At 44.6% G+C, this 17,074-nt stretch overlaps 1 protein-coding gene across 1 annotated transcript in view; it reads right to left on the reverse strand.

The window, feature by feature from the left end:
* Positions 1 to 774: 774 nt before the first annotated feature.
* The window catches only part of RTF1 (RTF1 homolog, Paf1/RNA polymerase II complex component), a 106,185-nt gene continuing 89,885 nt past the window's right edge, over positions 775 to 17,074 (reverse strand). Inside the window, exons 17-18 of the mRNA XM_040332122.1 lie at positions 13,505 to 13,616; positions 775 to 1,434 (exon numbers count right to left, since the gene is read on the reverse strand). Of these exons, the coding sequence (XP_040188056.1) occupies positions 1,328 to 1,434; positions 13,505 to 13,616 (219 nt within the window). The 3' untranslated portion in view covers positions 775 to 1,327. The remainder of the gene's footprint in view (positions 1,435 to 13,504; positions 13,617 to 17,074) is intronic.

Genomic DNA, 17,074 nt, shown 5'->3' on the forward strand with positions numbered 1-17,074 from the left:
GGGAAATCCAGCAGCCAACCGGCTCGAGCACTGACCGGAGTGTTTTGGCGGGGGGGAGGGGGATGACGTCGACGTCCCCATCAGAACACAATAGAACAGCAGGGGAGATCGCTGTAGTAACATTGGAATTTGAATACAGAGTCCCCTGGTGTGTACCAGTCTTTACCTGGAACAAGCAGATGCACATATTTTTTCAAGACATCCAATATGCAAACAATTGTTCTGGGTCAGCAATTCACTTAAATTACTAAAGAAACAATGAGACCTCATGCAAACAGGACGTTAAAAAAAATAATAAAAAAAAAAAAAAAAAAAAAACACACAACAGGTGTTTGACTTTTTACAGCCTCTAAATGCCCATCTATGTTAGCTTGTGTGTCAACATACATGTTTACAGGGATATTAGAAGGAGATTTTAGAAGTTGTGGGGAAAAAAAACCAAACGCACATCACTTGGGCATTCAAGAGAGAAGCGTTTCAGAAAGAATGTTTGACGTGCCTATTCTATTCTGGCCAATAAAATGAACGAACACCCAAACACTTTGGCAAAACATGTATTTTTTAAAGCCGCTTTTCTCTTTCCAGAAGAGAAGTAATTTAGAGGAGCTAGGCAATTGTGCAGTGTGCATGAGGCCTAAGAATTATAGCATTAAATTATGCTTGCTTTATGTTTGTTTTGAAAAGTGATTCACTAGGCGCTGAATAGAAGTCAGTTCTGGAGATTCCACTTTTAAATACATGTTGGCTACCTGAGTCAACATAATATCTGCCACATATGTTCATACGAATCCTTTATTGAGTTATCTCCTTACAGTTGTGGTTTTTATTTACAACCTGTGAGAACTTATACAGTCAGCCATCTGACCGTACGGCAGAAAAACAAAAAAACTAAAATATTATGCTCATCACAGGTATATCGAAATGCCGCATTGTCCTTCAAGCCAACGATATAAGAAAGTATGTTTATCATACAAAAAATGCCTCTGAATGTTTTTTTCACGTACAAAGATTTAATAACGTAGCGCCCACACAGCCTCTTATCCATACGCTGCAGAGCCTCAGAATCCCTTGTAATACTGTGCACGGAGATCAGGCTTAAGAGTGGGGAGGCAAACAAAAATAATGCAAAAACCACATATCCACAGTGAGGGTAGAGAATTGATGTGGTTTACTTCCTTTAAAAGTCAGTAGGTTTATTTTACAGGTTAATCCAATTTCCAAGTCTATGCTTAACTTTGTTGCTGCTCCAACCCAAGGAGGACAAACTGATGAAGGTTGAAACACAATGGAGCATGCAAGGTCAGAAGCAGAAGGCTGGTGGTCCAGGTTAAATAAGTCCTCTTCTTTTCTTGTAGTCCTCCAGATTTAAAGATCTCCGTGGCGCACCATCCTTGGCAGGGGGTGCCTTTGCAGAAATAGAAAGGGACTTGGATTCTGAAAATCAAATATAATAGGTTTCATAAATACTGTGAAAGTAAAACTACAAGAGTGACAATTTTCACAACATTTAAATGTTGGGGTACCTATAGCCTATCAGATTAGAACGAAGAATGGAAAGAGGCAATTGTGAACTTTTTCATGGTACCGTACATAAGGTTAAACATACACAAAATAAATAAAAATATGAATTTTATTACAACACTGTATTAAAAACACAAACATTTTAAAATGGGCACCAACTTGTGCCCTAAATATTCTGCTCTAGAAAAACCACAGATGGCGTGACCTCAGGACAAACCATTGTCAACTTTAACAAATGCCATCTGTGTATTAAACGCTCAACAAGTTTTGCGGTGAGGACCACCGCTTCTTCAGGAGCTTATTATATGGAATTATAGAGCAGTCATTACATTCAATACTATAATAGATGGTGGAGAGAGAATAACTAATTAGATCAGGGCTTGACAAATTTGCTTAGAATCTAGGAGCCAACTGAAAAAGTTAGGAGCCAGTTTTTTAAATCAGCTGCCCAGCACTGCATGTCTGGGCTGTTGGGAAATAAGAACCCACCCCACCCCGTGCCGGCCACCCAAGCCCCCCCCCCCCCCCTTCACTAGCCATTCTACATTATTTCTCTTATAGGCAGTATCAGTGGGGAATGTGCTAGAGATTTCACCCAGGGCACAGAATTTGTTTGGCGCCCCCCCCCCCATTATGGGACAAGTATAGGCAGGAAAGGGAGAAACTCCCCAGGCCATAGCTGTTGATTCAGCTGTCTGTCCCCTCCCCCATGCTCCTCTGTCTTCCCCCTGTACTCCTTTCCCCCGTGCTCCTCTGGTCCCCCCCCCCCCCTATGCTCAGCCATCCAGGCTTCTCTGGTCCCCCATATGCTCATCCCCCCTCCCATGCTGCTCTGGTCATCCATATGCTCACCCCCCCCATGCTGCTCTGGTCCCCCATTTGCTCACCCCCCCCCCCATGCTGCTCTCGTCCTCCATATGCTCACCCCCCCATGCTGCTCTCGTCCTCCATATGCTCACCCCCCCCATGCTGCTCTCGTCCTCCATATGCTCACCCCCCCCATGCTGCTCTCGTCCTCCATATGCTCACCCCCCCCATGCTGCTCTCGTCCTCCATATGCTCACCCCCCCCATGCTGCTCTCGTCATCCATATGCTCACCCCCCCCATGCTGCTCTCGTCATCCATATGCTCCCCCCCCCCCCCATGCTGCTCTCGTCCTCCATATGCTCACCCCCCCCCCCATGCTGCTCTCGTCCTCCATATGCTCACCCCCCCCATGCTGCTCTCGTCCTCCATATGCTTCCTCCATATGCTTCCCCCCCCCATGCTGCTCTCGTCCTCCATATACTCACCCCCCCATGCTGCTCTCGTCCTCCATATGCTTTCCCCCCCCCATGCTGCTCTCGTCCTCCATATGCTCCCCCCCATGCTGCTCTCGTCCTCCATATGCCCCCCCCCATGCTGCTCTCGTCCTCCATATCCTCCCCCCCCCATGCTGCTCTCGTCCTCCATACCCCCCCCCCCCCATGCTGCTCTCGTCCTCCATATCCCCCCCCCCCCATGCTGCTCTCGTCCTCCATATCCTCCCCCCCCATGCTGCTCTCGTCCTCCATATGCTCACCCACCCCTCCATGCTGCTCTCTTCATCCATATGCTTCCCCCCCCCCATGCTGCTCTGGTCCCCTCTCACCTCTCCCTGGCTTTACTTAGTGAAGCAGCGCGACTGAATGACATGCTCCTCGGGAGTCGGCACTGAAAAGCTCATACGATCCGGAAGGAGGGCTCAGGGCAGCCGCACACAGCTGTGATATAAGCTTCCTCATCACCCGTCCTTCTGCTATTTCCTTCCCCCGCTGTCCATCTAGAACTCTTCGCGGCAGCAGACAGGATGGAGAGCAGGGGAAGGAAATAGCAGAAGAACGGGTGACGAGGAAGCTTATATCACAGCTGTGTGCGGCTGCCCTGAGCCCTCCTTCCGGATCATACGAGCTTCTCAGTGCCGACTCCCGAGGAGCATGTCACTCAGTAGCGCTGCTTCACTAAGCCAGGGAGAGGTGAGCGCTGGGGGGGGGGGGGGGGGACGGACGGACAGAGGAGCGGAGGTGACCAGAGCAGCAGGGGGGGGGGGGGGGGGTTGCGCTGCTTAACTAAGACAGGGAGAGGTGGGGGGGAGGGACAGAGGAGCGGAGGGGACCAGTACATGCCTGCCCAGCTGTCAAACTGGGAAGATGATGTCGGAAGTTGGCAGGCAGCCAGAGCAAGCTGATCATCACAGGACCATCTACCAGAGGGCGCTGATTCGTAAAAAACAACGGTCTGAATTTTGGCTAGCACAGGCTGAAGTCCGAATACCTACAGTGGGCCACGTCGCAGCTGCTGCCGTGTAGCCCAGGTACCAGGACTCAATTTCCAGTCGCCATGGCGACCTGGCGCCTGGGTTTTGTCGAGCCCTGAATTAGATCAACATTTAGATACAGGCTTACAATATACTATGCATATACAGAGAGAGATCCCATGAGTGTAAACCGGACCAATAGGGAGGGTGAGGGTCACTAATGGAGGCACTGACAGGTGTTCTAATGCCACACCACTCTAAACTAAAAAAAATAAAAATACATTTTATTACCACACTGTATTAAAACATTAAAAAATTTCAACCACTTGCCGACCAGCCACCGTCATATAGCTGCAGGTCGGCTCGTTCGCACAAATCGCGGTACTGGTACATCGGCTCCTTAAGGGCCATAGCAGGCGCACACATGTCCGCTGCGTGGTGGGGGACCCAATGCGCGTGGCAGGTGGACGTGGGAAAGAGCCAGAACGGGGATCGTTCTGACGGGAGGAGAGAGATCCGCTGTTCCCCGTGATTAGTAACGGCAATCTCTCTCCTCCTCCAGTCAGTCCCACCCCCCCCAGTTATAAACGCCTACCAGAGGACACATTTAACCCCTTCCCTGACAGTGACATTTACACAGTAATCAATGCATTTTTTATATTACAATCTTTATTAATAAATGTTTCATTTTACACAAAGACAATACAGATATTACAATTTCTAACATAACCCATTACCCACCCATTTCATATTATAATATACAGTCAGGTCCATAAATATTGGGACATTGACACAATTATAATGTTTTTGGCGCTATACACCACCACAATGGATTTGAAATGAAACAAACAAGATGTGCTTTAACTGCAAACTTTCAGCTTTAATTTGAGGGTATTTACTAGGGTTGTCCCAATACCAGTATTGGTATCGGGACCGATACCGAGTATTTGCGGGAGTACTTGTACTCCCGCAAATACCCCCGATACCCAAATAGAATACTTCCCCCGCCGCCGTATATCGTTAAGCACCGTGCGGCGAACATTACAGGCACCTTTAGTTTGAATAGCTGTTTTGCCCGCCGCGCCGTGTATAGACACCCCCCCTTGGATGGATCTGTCCAATCCCGAGCAAGGGGGAGTGTCCTTTACACGGCGTTGCAGGGAAAACAGCTATTGAAACGAAAGCTGCCTGTAATGTTCGCCGCACAATGATTAACGCGGCGGCGGGTGGGGGGGGGGATTTGCGGCATCGGCGTCATGATCAGGTATGTCAGTTTTCTTTAGACCAGAGCAGTTGCAAATATACATTTGTGGCAATCCTAAGCTCACCTTTTACAAGAGTCTTACATTTCATGGATGGCTGTTTGTTATGTTTCCAAGTTGTATTCTCTTACTTTCAGAACAAAATTGTGTCCAAATGTAAGGTCCCCACTAACACAAACCATAGGCAGTGCAAAATCTTCATGATTCCCCTATCATGTGCCGACAGTATGGGGGACATGGCTGCATATGTTTGGGGACATGGCTGCATATACTGTATGGGGGACATGGCTGCATATACTGTGGGGGGGACATGGCTGCATTTATGGGGGGGGGGGGACATGGCTGCATTTATGTGGGGGGGACATGGCTGCATTTATGTGGGGGGGGGACATGGCTGCATTTATGTGGGGGGGGGACATGGCTGCATTTATGTGGGGGGGGGACATGGCTGCATTTATGTGGGGGGGGGACATGGCTGCATTTATGTGGGGGGGGGACATGGCTGCATTTATGTGGGGGGGGACATGGCTGCATTTATGTGGGGGGGGACATGGCTGCATTTATGTGGGGGGGGACATGGCTGCATTTATGTGGGGGGGACATGGCTGCATTTATGTGGGGGGGACATGGCTGCATTTGGGGACACATTTTAAAAAAGTATCGGTATTCGGTATCGGCGAGTACATTAAAAAAAAAGTATCGGTACTTGTACTCGATCCCAAAAAAGTGGTATCGGGACAACCCTAGTATTTACATCCAAATCAGGTGAATGGTGTAGGAATTACAACAGTTTGTATATGTGCCTCCCACTTTTTAAAGGGACCAAAAGTAATGGGACAGATTAACAATCATAAATCAAAAAACTTTCACTTTTTAATACTTGGTTGCAAATCCTTTGCAGTCAATTACAGCCTGAAGTCTGGAACGCATAGACATCACCAAACGCTGGGTTTCATCCCTGGTGATGCTCTGACAGGCCTCTACTGCAACTGTCTTCAGTTCCTGCTTGTTCTTGGGGCATTTTGCCTTCAGTTTTGTCTTCAGCAAGTGAAATGCATGCTCAATCGTATTCAGGTGATCGACTTGGCTATTGCATAACATTCCACTTCTTTCCCTTAAAAAACTTTGGTTGCTTTCGCAGTATGCTTTGGGTCATTGTCCATCTGCACTGTGAGGCGCCGTCCAATGAGTTCTGAAGCATTTGGCTGAATATGAGCAGATAATATTGCCCGAAACACTTCAGAATTCATCCTGCTGCTTGCCAGCAGTTACATCAGCAATAAATACAAGAGAACCAGTTCCATTGGCAGCCATACATGCCCACGCCATGACACTACCACCACCATGCTTCACTGATGAGGTGGTATGCTTTGGATCATGAGCAGTTCCTTTCCTTCTCCATACTCTTCTCTTCCCATCACTCTGGTACAAGTTGATCCTGGTCTCATCTGTTCATAGGATGTTTGGCAAACTAATCTGGCCTTCCTGTTTTTGAGGCTCACCAATGGTTTACATCTTGTGGTGAACCCTCTGTATTCACTCTGGTGGTCTTCTCTCGATTGTTGACTTTGACACACATACACCTACCTCCTGGAGCGTGTTCTTGATCTGGCCAACTTGCTGTGAATGGCGTTTTCTTCAGCAGGGAAAGAATTCTTCGGTCATCCACCATAGTTGTTTTCCGTGGCCTTTTAGTGTTGCTGAGCTCACCGGTGTGTTCTTTCTTTTTAAGGATGTTCCAAACAGTCGATTTGGCCACACCTAATGTTTTTGCCATCTCTCTGATGGGCTTGTTTTGTTTTTTCAGCCCAATGATGGCTCGCTTCACTGATAGTGACAGCTCTTTGGATCTCATATTGAGTTGACTGGAGCAACAGATTCCAAATGCAAATAGCACACTGGAAATGAACTCTGGACCTTTTATCTGCTCCTTGTAAATGGGATAATGAGGCAATAACACACCTGGCCATGGAACAGCTGAGCAGCCAATTGTCCCATTACTTTTGGTCCCTTAAAAAGTGGGAGACACATATACAAACTGTTGTAATTCCTACACCATTCACCTGATTTGGATGTAAATAACCTCAAATTAAAGCTGAAAGTCTGCAGTTAAAGCACATCATGTTTGTTTCAAATCCATTGTGGTGGTGTACAGAGCCAAAAACATTAGAATTGTGTTGATGTCCCAATATTTATGGACCTGACTGTATACGCACACACATCTGTTGTCGTCCGATTACACAAACATACATTACATAATTCTTCTTATATTCTTATATACCAGTACTTTCCTGCTCTCATACTTCCCTATTGCTTAATGTAGTATCTACACAACGCTAAAAAAAAAAAAGGAAAACAGGAAAAAGGGGGGGGGGGGGGGTGAGAGAGAAGGCAAGGGTACAGAGGGGGGGAGTGGGAAATTCCATGACATGTTGATATTAGTGTGGAGGCTCTAAGCTCTACCCATTGCTGCCATGTCCTTAAAGTTTGTTCTTTAAGGCCCGCTTCTGCTTCTATCGTCATCTCCAGAGTATGCATCTGGCCCATTTCGCATATCCATTCTCCAATTGAGAGCATGCCTGTTTTCTTCCAATTCCAGGCTATAACTGTGCGTGCTGCTACCAACATGCATCTTAGAATGCCCCTTTTATAGTTTTTATGGACCCAGGAATCAGACAAAAGAGAAGCCAATATATCTGATTGAATATTTATCCCCGTGATTTTATGATGTATATTGTATATCTTAGTCCAGAATATAAAACACTTCCGGGCAAAAGTACCATATATGAGACATTGTACCTTTTGCCTTGAAATCTCCAACATGTCTCAAAATTGTCACTATTAATTTAATGCACATCTACTGGGCATCTATACCATCTTGTTAAAATTCTGTAATTTCTTTCCCAATATCGACTGGATATTGATAGTTTATGTGCTATTAGGAAAGCCCTTTCCCAGTCCGATCTGAGAATGATCGTTCCCAGTTCTTCCGCCTATCTATATATGTTAGTAGCTCTTCTAACTGTACTGAGGTGGAGCCGGAGCCCTCTAACCTCCTGATATTTTTTGGGAGGAGGTATTGGTATATTTGTGGTTGAACTGGATGGACTTGTGTCTTTTTTCAACCTGACTTACTGTATAATTACAGATAATACATTTGTTGGTCTTTGCCCCTGTATTAGTAACTGCTCAAAGTCTGTAGCCGGTCTAATATCGGATTTTTTATTAATGATTGAGTACATGTTCGAAGTTGTTGATATTGTATCCACATACTCCTGCACTCCAAACCGAGGGGTAAGGATGAGCTCTGGCGTGCTCACATGCTACACATGCAGAGCCCGCCAGGAAGTGTGCACGGTGCTGCGCTAATCACAGCCAGGGAGACATTTCCCGATCTCTGCAACCGAGCATCGGGACAATGTCTCCCTGGCTGTGATTAGCGCAGCACCGTGCACACTTCCTGGCGGGCTCTGCACGTGTAGCATGCGAACACGCCAGAGCTCATCCTTACCGAGGGAGTCTATCGGGGGAATTTTACCCTCAATCAGGATCTGGACCATTCTTGTATCCTCATTTCTATACCATTTTAGAAACGTCGGGGCGTTCAATGCTGGTGGAAACGCATGGTTTCCAAACAAAGGTGTCATTGGCCCAATCTGTGCGGACCAGTTTTTTTTAACATTGCCTCCCATGCCTTGAATGTGGAGGATACCAACTTTGGCATTTCTCTCATGGAGGGTCGTAGATTACGATTTATTCATGGTAGTGATTTTAAGTTTTATGTAGGTGATATCCTCCTCTAGTTTCACCCATTGTTTTGTTTTTGCACTATGAAACTAGTCCACTACTCTCCCCATAAATACCGCCCGCAGGTTTAGTGAAAAGTTTAGGAGTGCTAGACCTTTTTTTTTTCTGGCCCTAACCAGTATGTTCCCTCTGATTTGAGGTGTTTGAGCCCATATAAATGCCTCTATCACTCTTTGGAGTTGAATGTATTACATTAGTTGAACAATATATTGGGATTGTCTGAAATATATATAAAAGTTTCGGAAGTATATCCATTTTTAAAATGTTGATCCTTCCAATCCAGGAGAAAAACGTTCCATCATATTTTTTAAGTGTCTTAATTATTTTTTGTATTGGTAGATAATTCAGTTCTTGAAGTTTCGTTAAGACTTTAGGAATATACGTTCCCATGAACTAAACAGCTACCGTCTGCCATTTAAAGGAGACAATTTTTTTTTTTAAGTTGTCCATATCTTTGCTTAGGAGTGTAATGTTTAAGGCTTCTGTCTTATCATAGTTTGCGTTAAAGTTACTCATCTTACCGAAACGGTTAAACTCTTGGATTAAGTTTGGTATGGATATTGTTGGATTAGTTACCGCATTTATCAGCGTATAACACGCACAGGCGTATAACACGCACCCCAAATTTAAGGGGGAAGTTTCAAGAAAAAAAACTTTCCACAGCCCCCTGCGTATAACACGTAGGCACAGTTTACCCTCTATTTTCAGGGTAAAAATGTGAGTGTTATATGCCAATAAATACAGTATATATAGCAAAAAATCATCTGCATATACAGACATTTTATATTCTATTCCTTTAACTTTTACCCCTTGTATGTCTGGATTTTTTCGTATAGCTGTAGTCAAATGCTCCATCACTAGTACATATAATAATGGGGATAGGGGCATCCCTGTCGTGTTCCGTTCGATATTTTCACAGATTCCGAGAGGTTTCCATTTGTTCGAATTCTAGCTGTTGGATTTTGATAGAGGGCCATTATTTCCCCCTCTAAGCAAATTTCCCTCTTTCGCTGTGTCATTGTGTTTGTTTTTTGTTTGTTGTTTCAATGGGCCTATTCCCCACTGATCTAGGGTTTCTTCTATAAAACTCCATCCCACCCTGTCAAATGCTTTTTCAGCATCTACCGCCAATAGACAGGCTGGGATGGAGTTCCGCTGGGCATATTCCACTAATGTCAAAGTTTTCAATGTATTGTCTCTAGCCTCTCTCCCCCTTACAAACCCTGCTTGATCCAAATGCACATATGTTGGTAAAATTGGAGTGATTCTGTTAGCCATCATCTTGGAATATAATCAAGATCTATGCTGGTTAAATATATCGGGTGATAGCTCCCACATAGCGTATGGTCTTTTTCTGGCTTTGGGATGATTGATATATATGCTTCCATCCCTTGTGGAGCAAAGGTTCAAGAGGCTGAGACCACATTGAAAGTTCTGATCATAATTGGGATCAGCTGCTCCTTGAATGTTCTATAAATACGTGGTGTAAGGCCATCTGGTCCGGAACTTTTGCCCGATACCAGTGAGTCGATTGCCTTTTGCAGCTCTATTATCGAGAATTATTTTTCCAACTCCTCTTTCGGTCGGGCATATTGATGGAATGGCTGTATCCTGTATATATTGTCTTACTTCCTGTCGAAAGATTTCGGGATCCCCTCCTATCTGTTTAGGTATATTATTAAGTTTAGAATACAATGAGTGAAAGGATTTAGAGATTTCTTTGGGATGTTGTGTTATATCTCCTGTTGCGGTTTTCATTTTGATTAAAAGGGTTGCGGATGTCCTTAGAGTCAGTGCTCTAGCTAGGAGTCGACCTGGTTTATTACCATGTTGATAGAACAGTGTGCGACTCTTATCTCTAAGGTGTAAAATTTGTTCATCGAGTAGCCTCTCCGTTTTTCTGTTAATTCTATTAAATTCCCTGGGATTGAATTTTGCTTATGCCTCTTTTCCAGCTTAGGGATTTCTTTTAGTAGGGAAGATATATTACTTTCTCTTGCTTTTTTCAGTCTAGCACCATGCTTTATAAAAAGACCCCGCAAGACACATTTTAGCGCCTCCCATTGAGTCTGTTCTGAAGTACCGTATTTGCCGGGGTATAAGGCGACTGGGCGTATAAGACGACCCCCTAATTTTCCAGCTAAAATTCTTTTGTTTTGGGATATCCTCGCCGTATAAGATGACCCCCTTCCTACTAGTCTGTCTGGAAGCTGTGGGGTAGCCGGAACAACCGCTGACCGGAATCTCACTGTGCCACTGCATGCCTCACTGTGCCACTGCATGCCTCGACAAACCCATACCTTATCCCTGTATGCAGAGTCAGTTAGACTGCGGGCATCCATTATTTTAAAAGCCGCGCCTCCTCCTCGTGCTGTTCCGTGATAGGCGGAACACTCAGTTTCTCAGCAGAGCCTGTGTTCGGTGTTCCGCCTATCACGGATGTCCTCTCGTCCAAGGCCGAGGATGAGAAGACATCCGTGATAGGCAGAACACTGAACAGAGGCTTTGCTGGGAAACTGAGTGTTCCGCCTATTACGGATGTCCTCTCGTCCAAGGCCGAGGATGAGAAGACATCCGTGATAGGCAGAACACTGAACAGAGGCTCTGCTGGGAAACTGAGTGTTCCGCCTATTACGGAACACCACGAGGAGGCGGCGCGGCTTTTGAATAATGGACGCCTGCAGTCTGACTGAGACAGGTATTAGTGTATAAGACGACCCCCGAGTTTTGAGGCAAGTTTTTAAGTACAAAAGGTCATTTTATACGCCGGAAAATACGGTAGTATCTTTTATATGATCTAATACAAAGTTATTGTTAATTTAAATTTCTGCTATACAGACCTCGTCTTTTAACAAATTGTCATTTAATCTCCATAACCATCTAGATATAGCCCCTTTTGGTATGGCCATCTCCAAAAATATTGGAGCATAGTCCGACCGACCTATATCAGCTGAAGATATCGCTGCCATTCCTATTTGATTGGAAAGAAATCAAGTCTATAAGTACCATGTACTTTCGAGTGAAATTAATAATCCCTATCCGGTGGGTGAAGTACCCTCCATATATCTATTAGGTGGAAAGAATCTAGTGTAGTTTTAAATCTACCCGTTTGATTAGTTGCCTGGAAGTATTCGAGAGGCAGTGGTATCCAGGTCCCGACTGAGTACAAAATTGAAATACCCTCCCACTAGAGTCACCTCCTCTGATTTTTTCCATGAGATCTGTCAGCTTCTGTGTACCTATCTTAATCTGATCTTGATTCGGTAGGTATAGATTGATAAGTATATTTCTTTCCAGAAGAAAGAAAAGACAAAGGATTTTTTTTTTTTTTTAGCTTACTACTCTACGTCTAACCCTACACTAATGGACTATTGAGTCTGAACTTTTTAAGTCCTCTATATTGGGACTATGGAGGGACCTCCCTAAATGGGTCCCACCTGCCCAGGTAAATTTTATTACACATAATTACATAGCTCTTAGCCTCCATTCTTACCTCCCCCATCCTCCCTCCAACTATAGGAGGGACCCACAACACTGAAAAAATGGGAAGAGCAGAATAAGCCATACTTAAAAGAAAAGAAAGGGGAGATTAGAACATAAAAAAGGGGGAGGGGGGTGGTCCCGGAAGGGCAAAGAGGCAGGGATAAAAAAAAATAAAAAATAAAATAAATAAAATCGGACACTTGACACTTTTATGGGACCAGTGACATTTATACAGCGATCAGAGCTAAAAATAGCCACTGATTACTGTGTAAATGTCATTGGCAGGGTAGGGGTTAACACTAGGGGGTAATCAAGGAGTTAACCGTGTTCCCTAGGTGTGTTATAACTAGGGGGGGGGGGACTGACTAGGGGAGGAGACCGAATAGTGTTCCTGCTTAGTAGGAGCACACGATCTGTCTCCTCTACCTTGAGAACCGGGATTTGTGTGTTTACACACACACACACACACACACACACACACACACCCCGTTTCTCGCTCTGTCACATGCGGGCACGTGCGCCTGCTAAAGCGCCTTAAAGAGCAAACACGTACAGCTACGATGGCTCGCGCCACAGTATAACTGCGGTGGCTGGTCTGAAAGCGCTTAAAAATGTGTAGTGCTCATGACGAGGAATGACAAAAACGCAAGTGTGTATTGCAGGTCAATGTAATCTAATGCTGGTTTGACTTTGTGCGAGGCATATGTTAGTAGCAGAGGGAAAGCTTACAGGTTACATGTGCCTAGTATTCTTTTCAAAGATCATTCGGGTATAACTTAATTTAATGAGAATTAAAGTGGAGGTTCACCCTATAAAAAAATTCTAACACTACATCCAGCACCGTGCTGCATACAAAATGTCACTGACCTTTATTTTTTCCCGTAGATATTGTTTAGCCGTGGAATTCACCGCGGCTTCCCTACCCGGAAGCCGCGGTGAATTCCACGGCTAAACAATATCTACGGGAAAAAATAAATAAAGGTCAGTGACATTTTATATGCAGCACGGTAATGGATGTAGTGTTAGAATTTTTATTATAGGGTGAACCTCCACTTTAAAGTCATTCTAACAAGATCCTGCCAATCTCATCTTGGCTTGTTCAAAATGTATTGGATTTTCATTATTCCCAATGGTTTTTTTTTTGCAAAACATTACCTGAACTGGGAACTTGGAGGTCAATTTTTACATCAAAGTCATGCACTTTAAACAGGTCCTCTGAGAGGTCACTTGTGGGTTTGATGTTGCCATCTTTATCCTTGTTTTGATTCTATAAAAGGAATAGCATAAGGTAAGGCAAAATTAGAATTCTACTCGTTATCAAGGCAAGTGTTTCTTACATAAGTTTTATAATAGATTTCATAAAAAAGCTGCAAAAAAACAAACACTTTGGAAGCCAAAATATTCAAGTCTTCTGTACAAGTAAAAAAGCAGATTTCACTGTAGGGGTTACTCCACTATAGGGGTAGAATGTTTATGAACAGTTCATATTGATCAGAAATTCAGGAAGATACCATAGGAGCCAGGTAGACCTGAATACATAATCACGATCATGAAGAGGAATAGTGGGATCTCCCATTTCACAAATGAAGTTTAATCTCTACACCAGTCTTGGACAGTAAAACTGTACGAGGTTTCCAAAATGTGCGAGTGATCATTCTAGCAGCAATAATTAAGTGTACAAGTAAGCATTTATTTTTTACATGTCTGCGTTATTCATGTGCAAAAGGAGAAAGACAGGGTAATCCTCTGTCCTGAGGTCATGAAAACAGCTCCAGCCTGTTGGCAATAGGCCAAGGGTCTTCTGTAAAAAGTTTAAGGATGTCTGTGTGCTAGGTTCTTCTCACTCAGTTTGGTCCTGGAAGACACACTGTTGCCCTTTCCTACTCTATTAATGTGGTGGTGGCCAAGAGAAAATGCTCAGTGGAGGGAAGGCATAGGTATCCCTGCCAGATGATATACAAGGCCAGAGATGGAGGATTTGTGGATCCAGAAAGCAGGAAGGGTAGCTTGTTTTAGCTGGAGACTAGTATGCTCACATTCAGATTCTAGGTTTTGGTATATTAGATTTGACACACATTTTCCTTGGCCCACACAGTGGTGGTGTGGGCCAAAGGAAATGTGTGTCAAATTTAATCCCACACTTGGGATGTGAGAATTTGCTGGACAGCGAGTTCCTGTCCATGAAAGAAAATGGGTTTGCACCATTCAAGGCAGCTAAGCTCCATTTGCTGGTTGGTATATGCTACTGTGGTGGCATTGTCAGACTGCACCCTATATGAGTCTCTTTGGAAGGGGAGGGTCCAGTGCTGTAAAGATATCCTGAGGTGTTGTTGGAAAGTTTGGCCACCTCCCATGACCACGTTCCTTGGACTCATGGATTGGAAGACTGCTCGCCAGCCTGACCAATCTTTCCTTCGTTGTGAGGATCTGCCAATTTTAAAATGTTCCCACTGTGAAGCCCTGTACACACGGCCGGGACAGCTTTGGCCCGGGAATCCTGGCCGCGTGTACATGGCTTATGCTCCCTCGGCACTGCCTAGCAGTGTTTTCCATTGGCAAGTGTAGTAAATCTGGTGGGAAAAAAACGCCGGGAATCCCGGCGGGAAAATAGAGAGCAGGTTCTCTATTTTTCCCGCCGGGATTCCTGACAGTTTCCCTGCGAGGGAGCATACACACGCCCGGTTTTCATGGCAAAAAGCTCTCCCAGCATTTTTCTTGCCGGGAAAACCAGTCGTGTGTACGAGGCTTGATGTGATTATCCCCTGAATAAGTAATTGAGGCATCGATAAATGCACGACTATATACGTCCTTAGTTTGAGGACATCTCGGTAACAGCAGCAGCTGTTGCCATGACGAGGTATCCATCTCTTCAGGTGGCGGTCCCGTAAACGATAATGGTGGTCTCTGTGGCTAATTTGCCGCAAGATCACCGTCATCGGTGGCGGGAGAGGGGCCCCCTTCCGCCGCTTACCGGAGCCGGCGGCAGCGGTCGAGGCGATCGGGTCCTTTCTCGTGCTGGGCATGGATACGAGTGAGGGCAAGATGGCCCCTACCCGTATTTTTTTTAAAAAAAAGTGTAAAAGTAAATACAATTTTGTAAAAACTAATGAATAAAAATAAATTAATTATTTTTTAAAGCACTCTGTCGAGCTCAATCGCAGAAGCAAACGCATAAGTGAGTAGCGCCCGCATATGAAAACGGTGTTCAAACCACACATGTGAGGTATCGCCGCGATTGGTAGAGCGAGAGCAATAATTCTAGCCCTAGACCTCCTCTAACTCAAAACATGCAACCTGTAAAATCTTTTAAACGTCGCCTATGGAGATTAAGGGTAAAAGTTTGATGCCATTCCACGAGTGGGCGCAATTTTGAACCGTGACATGTTGGGTATCAATTTACTTAACGTTAATGCGTAACATTATCTTTCACAATAGAAAAAAATTGGGCTAACTTTACTTTAAAAAAAGTGCGCTTTTAACCTCTTGACCACCGCCCCATGTCAAAAAGACGTCCTCCTTTTTAAAGTTGAATATCTCGATAACGGCAGCAGCTGCTGCCACAACCGAGACATTCATCTTTTCAGGGGGCGGTGGTGTACACGATAACGGTGGTCTCCGCGGCGGATTCGCCGCGAGATCGCAGTTATCATTGGCGGGAGAGGGGCCCCCCCCCTCCCGCCGCTCTCCCGCGCCCTCCGCCGCTTACCGGAGCCGTCGGTAGCGGCGGAGGGGATCGGATGTGTCCGGCAGCTGAGCGGGGACGGGACTGAAGGAGAAATCTCCTTCACCCGTCCTCATAGCTCTGCTGGGCGGAAGTGACGTCAAAACGTCAGTCCCGCCCAGCCTCTTAAAGAAACATTCTTTTTTTTGTCATTTGAAAAAATGACATTTTTTTTTTTTTTTTTTTGCATTTAAGTCTAATTATGAGATCTGAGGTCTTTTTGACCCCAGATCTCATATTTAAGAGGACCTGTCATGCTTTTTTCTATTACAAGGGATGTTTACATTCCTTGTAATAGGAATAAAAGTGATCAATTTTTTTTTTTTTTTTTTTTTCAGTGTAAAAAATTATAAAACGAAATAAAAATAAATAAGAAAACCCAAAAAAATTTTTTTAAAGCGCCCCGTCCCGACGAGCTCGCGCGCAGAAGCATACGCGAGTAGCGCCCGCATATGAAAACGGTATTCAAACCACACTAGTGAGGTATCGCCGCGATCGTTAGAGTGAGAGCAATAATTCTAGCCCTAGACCTACTCTGCAACTCAAAAAATGCAACCTGTAGAATTTTTTAAACGTCGCCTATCGAGATTTTTAAGGGTAAAAGTTTGACGCCATGCCACGAGCGGGCGCAATTTTTAAGCGTGACATGTTGGGTATCATTTTACTCGGCGTAACATTATCTTTCACAATATATAAAAAAATTGGGCAAAATGTATTGTCTTATTTTTTAATTCAAAAAAGTGATTTTTATCCAAAAAAAGTGCGCTTGTAAGACCGCTGCGCAAATACGGTGTGACAAAAAGTATTGCAATGACTGCCATTTTATTCCCTAGGATGTCTGCTAAAAAAAAATATATAATGTTTGGGGGTTCTGATTAATTTTCTAGCAAAAAAATTGTGATTTTCACATGAAGGAGAGAAGTGCCAGAATTTACCTGGTGGGCAAGTGGTTAAGACCGCTGCGCAAATACGGTGTGACAAAAAGTATTGCAATGACCACCATT

The sequence above is a fragment of the Rana temporaria genome, chromosome 13, assembly GCF_905171775.1.
Source record: "Rana temporaria chromosome 13, aRanTem1.1, whole genome shotgun sequence".
Classification (NCBI taxonomy): Eukaryota; Metazoa; Chordata; class Amphibia; order Anura; family Ranidae; genus Rana; species Rana temporaria.